Source organism: Anopheles merus, unplaced genomic scaffold (assembly GCF_017562075.2).
Source record: "Anopheles merus strain MAF unplaced genomic scaffold, AmerM5.1 LNR4000872, whole genome shotgun sequence".
NCBI classification, from domain to species: Eukaryota; Metazoa; Arthropoda; class Insecta; order Diptera; family Culicidae; genus Anopheles; species Anopheles merus.
The window spans coordinates 185-17,218 of record NW_024428452.1 but is presented as its reverse complement, the minus strand read 5'-3'; the positions used below and the strand labels follow the sequence as shown (position 1 = coordinate 17,218).

At 46.3% G+C, this 17,034-nt stretch overlaps 2 protein-coding genes across 2 annotated transcripts; both read right to left on the bottom strand.

Moving 5' to 3' along the window:
• Positions 1-10,191: 10,191 nt before the first annotated feature.
• On the bottom strand, positions 10,192-11,418 carry LOC121603131. The gene has a single exon (XM_041931850.1). It carries the CDS (start codon positions 11,416-11,418, stop codon positions 10,192-10,194), a length of 1,227 nt encoding a protein of 408 aa, XP_041787784.1.
• Positions 11,419-11,756: 338 nt separating this feature from the next.
• Positions 11,757-12,518, bottom strand: LOC121603130. Its single transcript, XM_041931849.1, has one exon. The coding sequence runs from the start codon at positions 12,516-12,518 to the stop codon at positions 11,757-11,759; it is 762 nt and encodes a 253-aa protein (XP_041787783.1).
• Positions 12,519-17,034: the final 4,516 nt, after the last annotated feature.

The following is a 17,034-nucleotide window of genomic DNA, read 5'->3' as shown; positions in this document are numbered from 1 at the left end:
ATTCAGGAGAGAGATCGGGCGGTAATTATCTATTGCATGTGATGGTTTATTGGGTTTTGGAATGGGAATTGTGAAACAAGTTTTCCAGTCGTGCGGTATGTTCCCGGAAGACCAAATATTATCGTAAATCTGAAGGAGGACTGTTTTGGGCCGGTAAAGGAGATTTTGAAGCATTGGATAACCAATGTTGTCAGGGCCTGAGGACATACCACAGCATTTATTCTTTTTCTTCTTCTATTTGGCGTAACGTCCTACATGGACAAGCCGGCCTATACAGGCTTTCGAGACCTAATTCATTACCACATAGCCGGATAGTCAATCCTTGCTACGTGGACGGTCCATTCTGGGTATGTTATTGAGTCGTTCGAGTTGACGTCTGTAGCACGGGACCGCGGCATTTATTAAGGGCCCAATTAAGATCATAAAGAGAAAAAGACTATTGTAATTTTGGTCGGAGGCGTCAATGAGTGAAAGGGGTCTGGACTCAGAGATGAATTTATGGCTTAAAAGATAAGCTGGAAAATTATATGTTGCAGATGTATCATAAAACTATCTAGCTAAAGCCTCAGGTATTTCAATTGGTGGAATGGTGGTTTTTTTAGACATGGGCAAAAATATTCTTTGCGACGATTCGAGCGAGCTGGCTCTTTTGCTTACTGCGAATCACGAGCGAGCGGTGATTCGTCCGCTCAAGCTAGCCATATATTAGCAATTGGACAAGATATGTAGGTAATATCTTTCGTGAGGTATTGCTTAATTAATGCAGATTGTTCTCGAATAATAGAGTATATAGTTAATGGTGAGAAAAATCAATACAAAAAATACACATATTTAACATCTTCGATGGGAGCACAACAACCACTAATGAGTTTTCATTTCATTAATTGTGCTCCCCGTATTTTTTTCATCCGTGGCATCTGTTCATAAATGAAATAATGATCTTTTTAGACAATAGCTATAATCAAGCAGGAAGAAAAAACAAATTGTCACTCTGTGAACGAATGTTACAAAAATCATTATAATAGTGAGTATTTAAGCAATAAGGCAAAGCCGTCCTCCTGTATAAAAAAACATAGCGTGAGGCAAATAAAATACTTTTTTTATTACAAAAAACTGATATTATTTATCGTAATAACTAGTTTCCTACAGCGAATACAGCGAAAAAATCAGGTTAGGTGATAATTATTATAACCACTATAATCCATTTTGTATACGTCGAAATATACCTTGCTTTTTTAAAATCAGCTGTTTATCAGCGGCTCTACAACCTAGCTCGCGAGCGCACGGCCTATCCAAAATCCATGCAGAAAAAACAGCCAAGCTCGCGAGCGCCCTGCCCATCCAAAATACGTAGCGAGAAGATCAGGGTAGCTCGCGAGCGCACTGCCTATCTAAAATCCATGCATAAAAAACAGCCTAGCTCGCGAGCGCACTGCCTATCCAAAATCCATGCAAAAAAAAAGCCTAGCTCGCGAGCGCTGTGCCCATCCAAAATACGTAGCGAGAAGAACAGGGTAGCTCGTGAGCGACCTGTTGGTCCAAAATCCATTCATAAAAAAACAGCCTAGCTCGCGAGCGCCAACAGACATAGTGAGAGGATCAAGCTAGCTCGCGAGCACAAGTTAGCACATCGGCATCAAACTGATGATGCGGCGGGCTGAATAACTTGGGTATCGATATGCTGATTAGTGTTGGGTCAAGAGCGAAAGAGGTACCTCAATCGCTCCGCTCTTCTTATTGTGCGCGCTCCCGCACTGCCCACAGGAAAAACAGGTAGCTCCGCACGGAGCGCTGCACACAGGAGCGATTGTGCGATGCGCTCCCAGGAGCGATTGTGCGATGCGCTCCCAGGAGCGATTGTGCGATGCGCTCCCAGGAGCGATTGTGCGATGCGCTCCCAGGAGCGATTGAGCGCTGCACGCAGAAGCGATTGTGCGATGCGCTCTCAGGAGCGAAATTTCACACTTTACTGAGCGCTGCACGCAGGAGCGTTTGTGCGATGCGCTCCTAGGAGCGAAGTTTCGCACCTCAGGGAGCGCTGCACACAGGAGCTAGATGACGTGCTCTTCAAAGCTTCGCACAGAAAATGATGGATTGCATAAATCCAGGCTTTAACTTGCGGAATGTGAGCGGAAAGCGCCAATTATTTTTACTCACCTATTTGAAAGAAAGCTAGTGTTGGGTATAGTAGCACAATGAAGCACATTTCCGCACTGTGCGCGCCCTCCGCACTTTTCGCACAGTGCGAGCACAATCCGCACGGTGCGCGCACTTTTCACACAGTGCATGCGCACTCCGCACTTTACGCACACTTCGCACAGTGCGCGCGCTTTTCGCACACTCCGTACAGTGCGCGCACTTTTCGTACACTCTTAACTTGCTCAAACCAGGTTGTAAAATACGGGGTTTCTCTAACTAACTAAAGCTTCAACTGTAACCTTCATTTCCAAATCGTAAAATCCCAAAACAAGGTTGTCAAATGTATGTCGAACGTACACAAAGTAACCAATGACAGATCATTCGAGAGAGAGAGAGAGAGAGAGAGAGAGAAAGAGCAGGAGAGAGAAAGAGAGTGAGAGACATAGAGAGGGAGAGATAGAGAGAGAGACAGAGGGAGAGAGAGAGAGAGAGAGAGAGAGAGAGAGAGAGAGAGAGAGAGAGAGTGAGGCTGCACTTCATTCCTCGCTCTTCTTGTCCACCCTTTTAAGCATGGCGAAAGCGCAGAACGCTGAAACACACGCGCACAGCTGAAATCATACAATTTAATCATCGTTGGCCCAAGGCATTGGGTAGCGAGAGAAACATAATTCTTTGCCTGTGTGGATGCACGAGCACACCGAAACCATGCGGAGACATTTTCTGCGAGAATCGAATGCACACAACGCTGCGCTTGACCACCATCGAAAGCCCGTTACACAACCACAAGCATACAACACATCCAGACAAAAATTTAAAGGCCTCGAAATCATATCAACACAGCGGTCCGTAGCCGGAGAAATTATCACGAAAATCGGCTGACACCAACTGTGAAGGTCGTAGGTAAACGACGCTCCAGTGAGTTGAAGTTTCTCTTGAATTTGGCTGAGATCCCAAGTGCCACAAATCCACTAAACGACCACTAAACGGCTTCTAAACGCCTCAAATTCTCTACCTAAACGGAATATAGAAAGACTTCGTTTAGCAGACGGCAAACGACTCATGCATTCTAAAAATAGCAAAAAAGCTGGTGGCGCCATCTGTTTGTGGGATATCCAACCTGTGGAGCTTCCTCGCTTGGAGGAGAGCTTTCTCATTTCCTCTGTACTGTTGATGGTTTCGCATTGAAGTTATGCATCGCTAGAACTAGAACGGCGATACGATTGTTTAAATACTAAACTCCAACGGAAACCACCAGTACTGAAGCAAGTGAGATTTGAGTAATGGTCGTTGGTGTTGATACCCACGTATCTGACCACACGACCATTCATAATATAGATTTTTGCTCAGAAAGTTAGAAGGCTATATAGGTCATTATAAGATGAAACTTGTCGAAACACATTGCAAGAAAAGGATAGCAATATAATGATGAGTTGTAATACGCCATCTATTAATCAAACTAATGAAGCTGTGAAGCTTTCATTTTTTTCGTATGGATATTCAATTTTCCAGTCGTTTAAGCTTAATCTGTGGCGCTTGGGATGAAACGTGTCTGTGTTGTACTCGGAGCCACTGCTTTGCGATTGTGCAATAAAACAGAAAGCTGGTTTCACGCGAAAACTGCTATTCGCGTCGCAGGCTTGCGATAGCAGGGCATGTTGTAATGCAAAAAAATTAATTTTCACTCGGAGCCCTAGTCAAATTTTGTAATTAACTAAAGAGAAGGAGACATGGAACAGGGCGAGAGGGGGGGGGGCTATGGGCATGTGTGTGGTATGAATGTGTGCAAGCAATTTATGGACCTTTGATTCGCCCCGACTTGAAGTCGTTGCACCAACGGATCGGAGTCGCTAATGCTAAAAGGCGGTTTGTTAAAATATGCTCAGTACTACACCACCTGGCTTCCTATAACATGTGAACCGTAAATTAGAACAACTCTATTTAAAAAAAAAAAAAACAATAATTAGCACTAAAATTTACCGCACCCAAAACGAACCAAAAAACCACTTATACAGCTAGAACAATTACACACTTTATTTCCTAACGCAGCTAACCTTTGTACCCTATCCAATCTAAACCGCACACGTTTGTCCTACACGGCTACTCACTCTCCCTTATCTCTTCAATCCATTTGTTATGGTAGCCGGCCGAGATCTCCGCAGTTGATCTCGTTGCATCTACTGTGGTACAGTCGAGGTCGCTACACCCCCGGTACCATTATCCATGCGATTTCGGTCTCATCGGGCTCTATCTGGGCGCCCATTAAAATAATCCCTTAGAAGCTCCTATCGGGCTGAAAGCGAGAAACGTCGCGGCGGCGCGATACATGTTGCATGCATGTGTACTACATTTTATGACCCCCCTCGCTTTGTTTCGGATTGCAATGAGTTCAGACTAATTTTTAGCATCGTTTAACATATTTTCTTTTATTTTTCACACACACACCCTCCCCTCTGGTATTTTTGAAGATTTTTTTCTTCTTGAAAAACAAAAAAAAAACAATCGCTCACATGGAGACCCGCGGGAGAGTGCAAAACGGCAAAGAAAAAAACACACACAAACTCCTCATCCCCAAGGTGTTTTTCGCAAGGTGATCCCGTAGGAGAACGCGAACGCAAAAACACACACACACAGCCACGCACGCACCCAGGCAAGCACACACTCACACCCAACCCCTCCTCCTCGTGTGTTTTCGCAAGGTGATTCCGTAGGAGATCGCGAAACAGCAAAAACCACACACACAATCACGCACGCATGCAAGCACACACACACACACACACACACACACACACACACACACACACACACACACACACACACACACACACACCTACTCTTCCCCCTCTCTTGGTGTTTTTCGCAAGGTGATCCCGTAGGATCTGGTTATGCGAGGCGGCAAAAACACACACAGCCACGCACGCAGGCATGAACACACATACACACACATAGACGCGCGAGCGCACGAACGCACGAACGCACGAGGGAGCGTAAATGAAGATGCTCTATACGTTGCCGGACTCCCCCTCCCATGTTCTCATTCTCCGACATAGCGGATGTGTGCACGTTTGTGCGTGTAACTTTGCCGTCCCTCCTCACCTTCCTCATCCGTTGACCGTTCGTTGTAAGCTGGAGGATGAGTTCAGCGCTGTTGAAGAAATGAAAGTTAAGAATAAGATTACTCACTCTTTTTTTGTATGTTTCGTAAACAAAATCCGGAATGAAGCTCCTCGTTTAGAATATTCCGCATTCGAACACATCCTTGGCGATGCTCGACGCCATCAGTGGATGAAAGCAGGAAAAGAAACAAAGAAAAGCATCAGTCACCATCAGCATCATCTTACTCTCACACTTTTACATCGGTTGGCGATTCTTACCTTTTCAAATTCACCAAAACAAACAGCGATGGAACCAAATCCAGAACACCAAAATCACACACGATTTCTGGAGCAAACCGACACATCCTCCTCCTCCAGTTGTTTGCCACAGACTGACGTGTGTGTGAGCAGCAATGTTCTTGATGCGGTGAGCAACGGTAAAGCACACACAAGAAGAAACGAGACGGCTATACGAGTAGTGAATTACGCCGCCGCACACACAGCGCGCGTCATAATTTTATGCGCGAAGATCTTAAAATTTAAGTTATTCATGACAAATTGTACCGACATTTTAATACTCTGCCGAACTTTTACGAAAGATATGTTAAAACTTAATGTAGTTCAATTAAATTTAGTGCAATATCACTAGCAGAACATAACATTTTGATATTTGTTTGTAAATTCAGATCCTAAGAGCTACTACTTTTTTGAACAATAACTGTAGAGACACAAATTTTGTCTGAGTCCAGAACAGCAACAGGGAAGATGTCGTACCCTGAGTGTGGAGACCCGCACAACAAAATCGAGCAGTTTTTGAGCTCGCTTTCTAGCTCGCTTTCCGCCGAAACCGATCGAGAAAACGAGCAGAAACGTCCGAAGAATCGATCGAAGCTCTTGATCTATCGAAGCGTTTACGGTCGTTCGAGAGAGCGCGCAGTATGTGTTATCTCTTTCTGACAAAAAAGCTCCGGTACATGACCGTGATGGCGCAAAAATGATAGTGGCCGAAAAATAGTTCACACCCACGTTCTCTTTCTCCCCTCCTTCCCCTCTTCTCCATCTTTTCACCTTGCTTTATCAATATTGGTTCTTGCTCTCTAGCTACATTGAGCGAGAGGTTGAGAATTTTTCGATCGCTTTGCGCAGCGGGACGCTGAGTTTTCGATCGCTTTGCGCAGCGGGACATTGAGCGAGAGGTTGAGAATTTTTCGATCGCTTTGCGCAGCGGGTAGAGAGCAAAAACCAATAACGATAAAGCGAGGTGAAAGGGAAAAGAGAGAAGAAAGAGAACGTGGGTGTGAACTATTTTTCGCCCATTATCATTTTTGCGCCAACACGGTCGCGTACCGGAGCTTTTTTGTCAAAAAGAGACATACACATACAGCGCGCTCTCTCGAAATACCGTAAACGCTTCAACCGATCAAGAGCTTCGATCGGTTCTTCGGACATTTCTGCTCGCTTTCTCGATCGGTTTCGGCGGAAAGCGAGCTAGAAAGCGAGCTCAAAAACTGCTCGATTTTGTTGTGCGGGTTCGGACATTTCTGCTCGCTTTCTCGATCGGTTTCGGCGGAAAGCGAGCTAGAAAGCGAGCTAGAAAGCGAGCTCAAAAACTGCTCGATTTTGTTGTGCGGGGGTGTTGTGCGGGGGTGTAAAAATCAGTTCACCTCAAAGAACCTGTGGCGACGGACGAAGCTGGGACTATATAGTACCCATATAATTCCGGTACTCACATACGCCTCTGAGACATAGACACTGTCCAAATCTGACGAAACCCTCCTAGCCGCGTTCGAGAGGAAAATGCACAGAAGGATACTTGGGCCCGTATGTGTGGAAGGACAATGGAGGAGCCGTTATAATGACGAGCTAACGAGATGTACGGCGACCTCACTGTCGTACAGCGTATCAAGCTCGCCAGGCTTCGGTGGGCTGGCCATGTTGTACGCATGGAAACGGACGACCCAGCCCGTAAAGTCTTTTTAGGGGGCCCACAAGGACAGAGGAGGTGTGGTAGGCCCAAATTGAGGTGGCAAGATGGCGTGGAGGCGTCCGCCATTAAGGCCGGGATAACGGACAGGCAGACGAAAGCACGAGACCGTGAGCGGTTTCGAACACTCCTGAGGCAGGCCAAGACCGCAAATCGGTTGTAGCGCCGGATAAGTAAATAAGTATGCTACTAAACCTTATTTTGCATTTTCCTTGGTTATTTGTTATGTAAGGATAATGAAACTTACATAGTGTTCATAGAATATTATAGGCAATTTTATATGTGAAGCCAAGATTGTCGACCAGTGCCACCAGTGTGTTATACACGTCGCAGAAGCTGATTTGTTGCTGTTAGGTGCGGATTTCATGGACATTTTCGGTCTCTGGGATGTGCCATTGTCATCAATCTGCCGGCGCATTGCGAATGCAGTAACGGATGCTGAGAAGCTGAAAGAAGCATATCCTGCGTTGTTTGCAGATGGTCTGGGAAAATGCATGAAGACACAGGTGCAGCTAGTGTTGAAGGAAGGAGCCATTCCGGTTTTTCGCCCAAAAAGGCCAGTGGCGTATTCTATGTTGCAAGCGGTTGATGATGAACTTCAGCGATTGGAAAGGGAAGATATCGTCACACACGTAGAATATTCCGAATGGGCCGCGCCGATTGTGGTTGTGCGAAAGGCAAATGGAAGTATCCGTATCTGTGGGGATTATTCCACCGGTTTAACTAATGCATTGATGGCTCACCAATACCCATTTCTTCTTCCTGAGGATATTTTTGCTAGCCTGCAAAGTTGTTGCGTCTTTAGTCAGATCGACTTGTTCGATGCTTTCCTCCAAGTTGAGGTTGATGAAAAGTGTCGTGAATTGCTGACGTGAACACGCATCGAGGCCTATATAGGTATAACAGGCTACCACCGGGTATCAAAACTGCACCAGGAGCATTCCAGCAGTTGATGGATACCATGTTGGCTGGACTTGAAGGAGTTGCTGCGTATTTAGACGACATTGTGGTTGGATGCAAAGACGACGCAGACCATTCAAAGAACCTTCAAGCTGTCCTGGTTAGACTTCAGGAGTATGGTTTTACCATTCGGGCTGAGAAATGTAGTTTCCATAAGTCCCAAATAAAATATTAAGGTCATTTGCTTGATGGAACAGGGTTACGACCTGACCCAGATAAATCTTGGCCATCACAATACTTCAACCTCCAACTGACGTCTCAGGAGTGAGTTCTTTCCTGGGAGCGATCAATTATTATGGCAAGTTTGTGCGGAACATGCGAACGTTAAGGCAGCCCCTAGATGATTTGCTTAAAGAGGGGAATGTTTTTTGCTGGACCCAGAAGTGTCAGCATGCCTTTCTACAATTGAAAAAGATATTGTCGTCTGATCTTCTACTTATGCATTATGATCCACGATTGGAAATAATTGTTTCAGCAGATGCATCTTCCATCGGAATTGGTGCTACAATATCCCATAGGTTGCCAGATGGAAGTGTTGAGTAGTACAACATGCTTCGCGTGCTCTGACAGCAACTGAACAGAGGTACAGCCAACCAGATCGTGAAGGTTTAGCCGTCGTGTATGCTGTTGCTAAATTCCATCGCATGCTTTTTGGTAGACATTTCCGCTTACAAACTGATCACCAACCACTTCTACGGATTTTCGGATCGAAAAAAGGAATTCCCATTTACACGGCCAATAGATTGCAAAGATTTGCACTAACACTGCTCTTGTATGACTTTGATATAGAATATGTGGAAACAAATAAATTTGGGAATGCCGATGTTTTGTCACGTTTGATCAACAAGCATGAAAACCAGAAGAAAATTATATGATTGCAAGGATTGAGCTAGAAAATGATACAGCATCTATTTTGCAGAGTGCTACAAATGCTTTACCCCTGGCTTTTTGCGACATAATGAGCAAAACTCGGAAAGATCCGGTGTTGTAACCGTTGTAGGGTTCCGCCGAACTGTCAGCCAAGCGCATCGCGGATAGGACAAAAATAGTTTAAGTAGGGAATGAACGGCAGTTTCTGCCCCTTTCAGTAAAACGAATTCACCGAACTAGCCACAAAACGCTTATAATAAAAACTATTTTTTTGGCACCACGCCTAAGCCTAAAAATTCGGTTTCTTTGTTAGTTTCAACATCCGGTAATTTCAACGTAATTATTTCAACGACAAGAATTACTGAAGACAAGAATAGTAGTGTGTTTCGTCGCGAATAGTTTTCGGATAAAGTTTCCTTTTCTTTCTTTGGTTTTTGCTGCTAATAATTACCGAAGCCGTTGTAAGAAATTGCTGGTGATGAAGAGAGTGAAAAAGCCTTTTCGCCCTCCATTTATTAATTTAAGATCGATAGAGATGTGTACCGAGATGCCAGTCTCATGGTACAGTCGTCAACTTGTACGACATAACAACATGCCCGTCATGGGATCAAGCCCCAAATAGACCGTGCCGCCATACGTAGGACTGACTATCCTGCTATGGGGGATATCAATAAGTCACTGAAAGCCAACCCCACAAGTGGGTTGGCAGGCCTTGACCGGCATCGGTTGTTGAGCCAAACAAGAAGAAGAAGAAGAAGAGATGTGTACATGAACGGGCGCGGATGTGATCCGATCCGCAGTTCAAATCTGCTCGATTCGCGTAGCTGCTCGAACATCCTCCCCACCTTGACGAATTTCAACAAAAAGTTGGTTCCTACATTACACGTGGTTTTCGCTATCAGTGCTGAGCGGTAAAACGCATATTTTCGTGATCGATCGCGTAATTATTCCCTTAGCTGTCTTAAGCGTAACGACGCGTACTATCTTGTCTTCACCGGGATGGATTTCAACGATACGCGCGAGAAGCCAACGAGTGGTGGGTAACGATTCGTCCATGAGGATCACTAACCTGCCGGGAAGTATGTTGCTGTTGTTGCTGCCACCACTTGCATAACTTTTTTGCATTTCTTGTAGATACTCAGTGGCCTAATGCTTCCAAAATCGCTGAACCAAAAGCTGCCACTTCTGAAGATCATCTAGCGTGCAGGATTTCAGCTGGGTGTAGTCCGATTCAGGCACGGCGAACATCGATGTGCCAATAAGGAATTGTGCCGGTGTGAGTGCAGCTAGCTCGTTGGGATCGTCGGACAAAGGCAACAGCGGACGGGAATTCATCGCTGCCTCGATTTGGTGGAGCACAGTGCAGTAGCCTTCGTACGACAGCCGCTTATTGCCCAGGTGACGATAGAGGTGTCGCTTCGCTGTCTTTACAGCGGCTTCCCATAATCCGCCGAAGTGTGGAGCCTTTGGTGGGTTGAAATGCCAAGTGATTCCCCGGTCAGCGCATTTGGTAGCCACGGTGTTGCGGTGTTGTTCGTCGTTGAACAGATCAAAAAGCTCCTTCAACTCACGTGCTGCGCCTTCGAAGTTTTTCCCATTATCATAATGGATGTGGGCTGGCCATCCGCGTCGTGATGTGAATCGGCGTAGCGCTGCTAAGAATCCCGCCGTTGTGAGGTCTCCTACGAGTTCCAAATGCACAGCTTTCGTAGCGAAACACACGAAAACGCACAGATAGCTCTTAGTAGCTGCTGCCTTCCGGTGCGCTGGCTTCAAATAGCATGGACCGGCGTAGTCCACTCCGGTTACAGAAAACGGTCGGCTTGGTGTGATGCGGGATGGTGGAAGCTGGCCAACCGGCTGCCGGGCGAGTGCGGGATCTTGCCGAATACAGCGGAAGCAATTCCTTGCAATGCTTTTTACCAAGCGACGTCCGTCCAGTGGCCAATACAGCTCTCTAATGCGGGATAGCAAGAGCCTTCCACTAGCATGTTTCATCTCTTCATGATAATCTTCCGCAAGTAGACGAGTGAATTTGTGGTTCTTCGGTAGAACAGTTGGATGCTTGGACTGATACGGTAGTTGCGACAAGTTTAATCCTCCTCCCACCCGTATTACTTCTTCTGTATCCAGGAATGGGGTAAGTTTTCGTAAAGGTGATTGTTTCATCAATGCTTCTCCCTTTTTTAGCTGCTTGATTTCCGCGGAAAATGCATCTTGCTGGGCTAGTCTGCAAAGAACAGTTTTTGCAGCATCCACGTACTTGGGCGTGATCGTCTTGGATGCATTGGTGTGCGGTATCGGTCGCTGTGATCGCGCCTTCTGCTTGGTGTTGCGTACAAACCGTATGCAGTATGCAATGATGCGTACCATTCTGGTGAAGGATGAAGAAATGCCAAACCATGGATGAGTTTGTGTACAAACTAAACCAGCACTCACCTGGCGTGTTTCTAGGTCCGCCTCATCGCTTGGTTCTGGATCTAAGCTGGGCCAATGGGACGAAGGTTGCACAAGCCAATCTGGACCGTTATTCCAAAGCTGATTCTGCGTGAAGTGTGCTGCCGACATGCCTCGGGAAACCAAGTCAGCAGGATTGGATGTGCCAGGAACGTGCCTCCATTGCCTTGGATGAGAGTAGTGTTGCACCTCAGCTACTCGATTTATCACGAACGTCTTCCAGGAGTTGGGAGGTGACGCAATCCATTTTAGCGTCACTGTTGAGTCGGACCAGAAAACGATTCGGCGCACACGATCTGCATTGCCTCCTTGACGCGATGATGCAGATGGGCGCCCAGGACAGCTGCGCTTAGTTCAAGCCTCGGCAACGTGACGCGCTTCAGTGGTGCCACTCGAGACTTCGAAGCTAATAGGCTGATGCGGACTTCTCCCGCCGCGTTTTCACAACGAGCGTAGACACATGCTCCGTAGGCGGCCTCAGAAGCATCGGTAAATGTGTGAAATTCTACTGTTGCATCTGGTAAGAGAGCGTAACGGTTAGTCCTGTACTCGGATAACGTTTTCCAGTCGCACTGAATCGCCTTCCATTTTTTACAGATGTGATTAGGAACAGGTTCATCCCAGCCGGATTTGAGTAGCCATAGCTCCTGCATCAGCATCTTAGCACGCACGATCACCGGAGCTATCAATCCGAGTGGATCGTACATTTTGGCAATGCTCGACATAATAGATCGCTTGGTCGACGTGGCTTCATCAGCCTCAGTGTTGGATTCAAAACACAGCTCATCCGATTCAGGCTTCCAAGAGATGCCGAGTGCTTTGACCGTCTCGTTGGGTACAAAATGCAGCGATGAGTGTGTGCCGATATGCTCGGTGCTTAAGCCGGAAAGAACGCTCAGATTGTTTGATGTCCACTTGCGCAACTCAAACCCACCTTTGGCAAGTAGTGCTGATAACTCCTTACGCAGCTGAACAACTTCGCGAACGTTATTGGCACCACCAATGAAGTCGTCCATGTAAAAGTTTCGTTTCAGGGCTGCAGATGCAAGCGCATACTCAGTCCCTTCATCATCTGCTAGTTGGATAAGTGTGCGTGTAGCCAGAAACGAGGAAGGTGCTAGTCCGTATGTAACGGTGTTCAGAATGCATAATGCAGCAATATTTGTCGGTACATTTTCGCTATATCTCCCACAAGTGCTATTTGGTAGGTGCGGAATCGCAACACAATATCAAGCAGCTCGTCCTGCACGATTGGACCAACACATAGAATGTCATTCAAGGAATAACCGATGCTTGTTTTTGCAGATCCGTCGAACACGACCCTTACTTTCGTGGTGGTACTGGAGGCTTTAAATACGGGATGGGGCGGTAGGTAGTACGCCTGTTCATCCCCATTATCTTTGTTCATGAGCGACATGTGCCCCAGCTCCAAATACTCCTTCATGAAGGCATGATAGTCTTCCTTGAGCTGTGGGTTGCGTTCTAGCCTTCTCTCCAGCAGCTCGAAGCGTCTCAAAGCGGTAGTTTTAGACAGGCCAAGCTTTTCCGTGAAGTCGGTCTGTTTGGGCAATCGTACAATATAGCGACCCGAATCGTCGCGCTGAGTGGTTTCGTTATATAATGTTTCGCATCGCCGCTCATCAGGTGAGTACGAATCATTGACGCTTAACTCTTCCAGCTTCCAAAAGCGTTCGAGAGACTCCTCCAGGAATGCCATGCAGACGATTGTGGACGCGGCGGTGCAATCGGTCGGAGATGCAGGATTCTGAGGAGAGGTGGGACCAATCATGACCCACCCAAACACGCTGTTCAGCATAGTTGGAAGGTTCGGAGCAAGCTCGTGCGATTTTACGTTCGTAAAGAAGGAAGCGTAATGACGGGCACCAAGGATGATATCAATCGGGGCTGATTTATCGAACTGCGGGTCAGCTAAAACAAATTCCGAAGGAATGTTGCAGCCGCGAGTGTAAACATCATGCGCCAGCAGATCAGCGATCACCTTGTCTACTATCAGAAAATCGACATCCAAGTCAAAGTGTTCAACACGTGAAGCAATTTGAGCTCGAACCGACCTCCTCATCGTTCTGGTGGATAGTCCTGCTCCTTTGAGGGTTATGTTAACCGTGCTACCTTTCAAAGCCAACCCCTGAGCAAGGCGATTGCTCATCAAATTGGGCTGTGATGCGCTGTCTAAGAGTGCACGCACAGGATGCAGGATGCCGTGTGCATCGGTTACATTTAGAAGTGCAGTTTGTAGTAATATTTGTGAAGGTGCTTGTTTTATTGCAGCTGTGTAGCTGCGTTGTATGTTAGCCGTGTGATCATCAGTGGCGTGTGGTGTGTGTGAAGGTTCATCTTGCGACGCTAGCATTGGAAATGTAGTGGAAGATGTGCCTGGAGTGCTTTCAGTGTGAATCATTGTGTGATGCGCCAAGTTGCAATGACGACACTTGTACTGTGAGGAGCAATCGCGGGCACGGTGATTGTCTCGCAGACAATTCAAACACAAGCGGGCATCAAGTACCTTACGGTACCGCTGGGCAGGATTCATGGCATTAAATCGCTGGCATTTTGTTATGGTGTGCGGCATATTGCACAACGGGCATTTATTAACATCGCGGTCAGTGGTAGCAAAACTAGCAGTATGCGGAAAATTAGTGCGTCTTGATGGTATCGGTGCTTCTATAGGTGATGGTTCGGGTTTGTTTACCAATAGTGTCTCGAGTACGCGCATACGGCGGTGCAAAAAGGCAATCAATGAATCGTAGCTCGGATTTTCATTGGTCGAAGCAAATTATTCCCAATCGCGCAATGTGTTAGAGGGCAATTTTGTGCAAAGTAAATGCTCTAATATGCTGCTCCAGCCGTCAGTTTTCTCTCCCAAGTGATTTAAAGTTTTTTTGTGACGCTCGAACTCGTCCACTAACTGGTGCAGGGTTGTCGCACTTTCCCTCTTCACTGGTGATGCCGAACATCGCTTGCAAGTGGCGTTTTTTCAGTAGATATTCATTCGAATATCACTCAGCGAGTGTTTTCCAAGCTAATTCATAGCTGGAGGCGCTTATTGTAATAGCCTCGATCACTTGCGCTGCTTCACCTTTTAGGGCTGCGCGCAGATAATGGAATTTTTGTATTGACGGTAAATCAACATTATCGTGAATCAAACACTCAAAGGTATCCCTAAAGGTCAGCCATTGCATATAATCGCCGTCAAACTCCGGCAGAGCGATGGTGCCAGTTTTATGCCTTGTAGCGGGTTCTTACCGGTTCCTTGCTGCGACACTTCGCTGCGCGGAATTTCTCTATATTTCGCTTTCAATGCCGATTGAACGCGAATCAAGCGCCGTTCAAAATCCTCCCTAAGGACGGCATGGTGTGTCATCTCTTCAGCAGTGGTTGCACTGTCCTCCAGCTGCTGTTGAAGGCTCTCCAAATCCTTGCATATGTGGTCAAATTTGGTCATACGAGTTTCCACCTCGATAGAATCCCTATCGGGCTGGTAGTTTTGAAGAAATTCTTCGTAACGGGCCAAAATGGCAATCAAAATCGTTCGTCTCGAAGACAAAATAAGCGGTTGAGCTGGCATCTTACTAAAACTGCGATTATCGTGTACGCGAGTGTAGTGTAAAGTGCAGTGTAACGGTCGGGCAGTGAAAGGCAAATGCGTTTAGCACTTTATCGAAAAAATTGTGAATATTCAGGATATCGGCACAATCCTGGTCACGGCACCATGTTTCGTCGCGAATAGTTTTCGGATAAAGTTTCCTTTTCTTTCTTTGGTTTTTGCTGCTAATAATAATAATTATTATTATTATTTTATTTATTTAATCTTCAACGGGCCGTATGGCCTAATTAAGATGTAACAGTTCGATTGAGAACAAAAAAATACATGGCAAAAATAAGATTTACATCGCAATTCACTGCGGCCACGGCAAAAGCCGGAGACGTTCCTTGAAGCACTGAGTTGAGATGTCGAAGTCGAAGCAATCCGAGACAGTGTTGAAGACAGCCGACATGCGGAACATAGGGTCAGACCGACCAGCACTGGAACGGGGTTGAGCGAGCCGTAGAGTTTCTCTAGACCTAAGTGTTCGGGATGGTGCATAGATATCGACTCGATGCAACAAAGGCGATGAGTCGATAGAGCCATTTAGCAATCCAGCGATGAAAGAGCACTATGCATTGCGTCTTCTAACCGAAAGAGGTTCAAGGCCTAGAAGACGGCACCGCGCAGCATACGGAGGAAGATTATTGCGATCCTGCCAGGGAAGTAGGCGTAGAGCATATCTCGTGAGCTTACGTTGAATCGCCTCAAGTCGAGCAATTGAAGAAGCGGTAGTTGGGCTCCAGACTACGCACGAATATTCCAGAACCGAACGAACGATGCAGTTGTACACAGCTTTGATGCACATGGGGTTGCGGAATTCATTAGTTGTCCGGATAAACACGCCAAGTAATTGATTTCCTCTGGCTACAACGTCATCGATATGCTGTTTAAAGTTCAAACTAGAGTCAAGCAGAACGCCCAGGTCTTTGGCATGATTTTGTCGATTAACTGCAGAGCCGTCCATGAAGTAGGTCCCAGTCACTGGGCTCCTACATCGACTAAAAGACACACAGTAGCATTTCTCGATGCAGATAGTCAATCCATTACGCTTGCACTACGAACAGAAAATTTCGATGCAGTCTTGCAGGAATGTACAATCACCTGTGTTGTGAATAGGCGCAAACATTTTTGCGTCGTCGGCAAACAGACTGATACTGTCGGGAGGTAAAGCCAGGGTAACATCGTTGATAAACAATATGAAGAGAAGCGGGCCAATATTGCTTCCTTGTGGCACACCCGAGCTGCTGACTATTTCTTTGGACATGTGCTTATCAATTTTCACGATGTATGTGCGATTAATTAGGTAAGACTTAAGCCACTGTATGGGCGAGCTGGGAACTCCTAGCTTGTCGAGTTTAGCGAGAAGAATTGCGTGCGGAAGAGAGTCGAATGCTGCTTTCAGATCTGTATAAATTGCATCGACTTGAGCTCCGGCATCAATTTGACTAGTGCAATAGGTTACAAATTCCACCAGGTTCGTGGTATTCGACTTTTTTGGCACGAATCCATATTAATACGGGCTTAGGTAGCTGCGGCATGCATGTAGCAGATGTTTGTATATCACTAGTTCGAACACCTTGGCAATGGCACACAAAGATGTAATACCCCGGTAGTTGATGGCATCTGTCCTGTCGCCCTTTTTGTAAATAGGAACCATCCAAGATTTCCTCCATGTTTTGGGAAAGTAGCCATTAGCTAGCGATGCATTAAACAATTTTGCAAGGATAGGTGCTACTGTCGTTTGACAGCGTTTCAGCACGGTAGAAGGAATTCCGTCGGGTCCAGGAGCGAAGGAAGACTTTAGTTGCGCTAGGGCAGATAAAACGATCTCACTGTCGATGAAAGGAGTGCTCATGTTAATTGCGCCAGCCGGAGTGTTGACGAGAGCAGCATCAATGGTATCGGTATCATTCATGGCCGGTGAA

Bases quoted from the DNA above. Each gene is read 5' to 3' on its own strand.
- LOC121603131 (XM_041931850.1), bottom strand. From the start codon at position 11,418: ATGGTACGCATCATTGCATACTGCATACGGTTTGTACGCAACACCAAG.
- LOC121603130 (XM_041931849.1), bottom strand. From the start codon at position 12,518: ATGGACGACTTCATTGGTGGTGCCAATAACGTTCGCGAAGTTGTTCAG.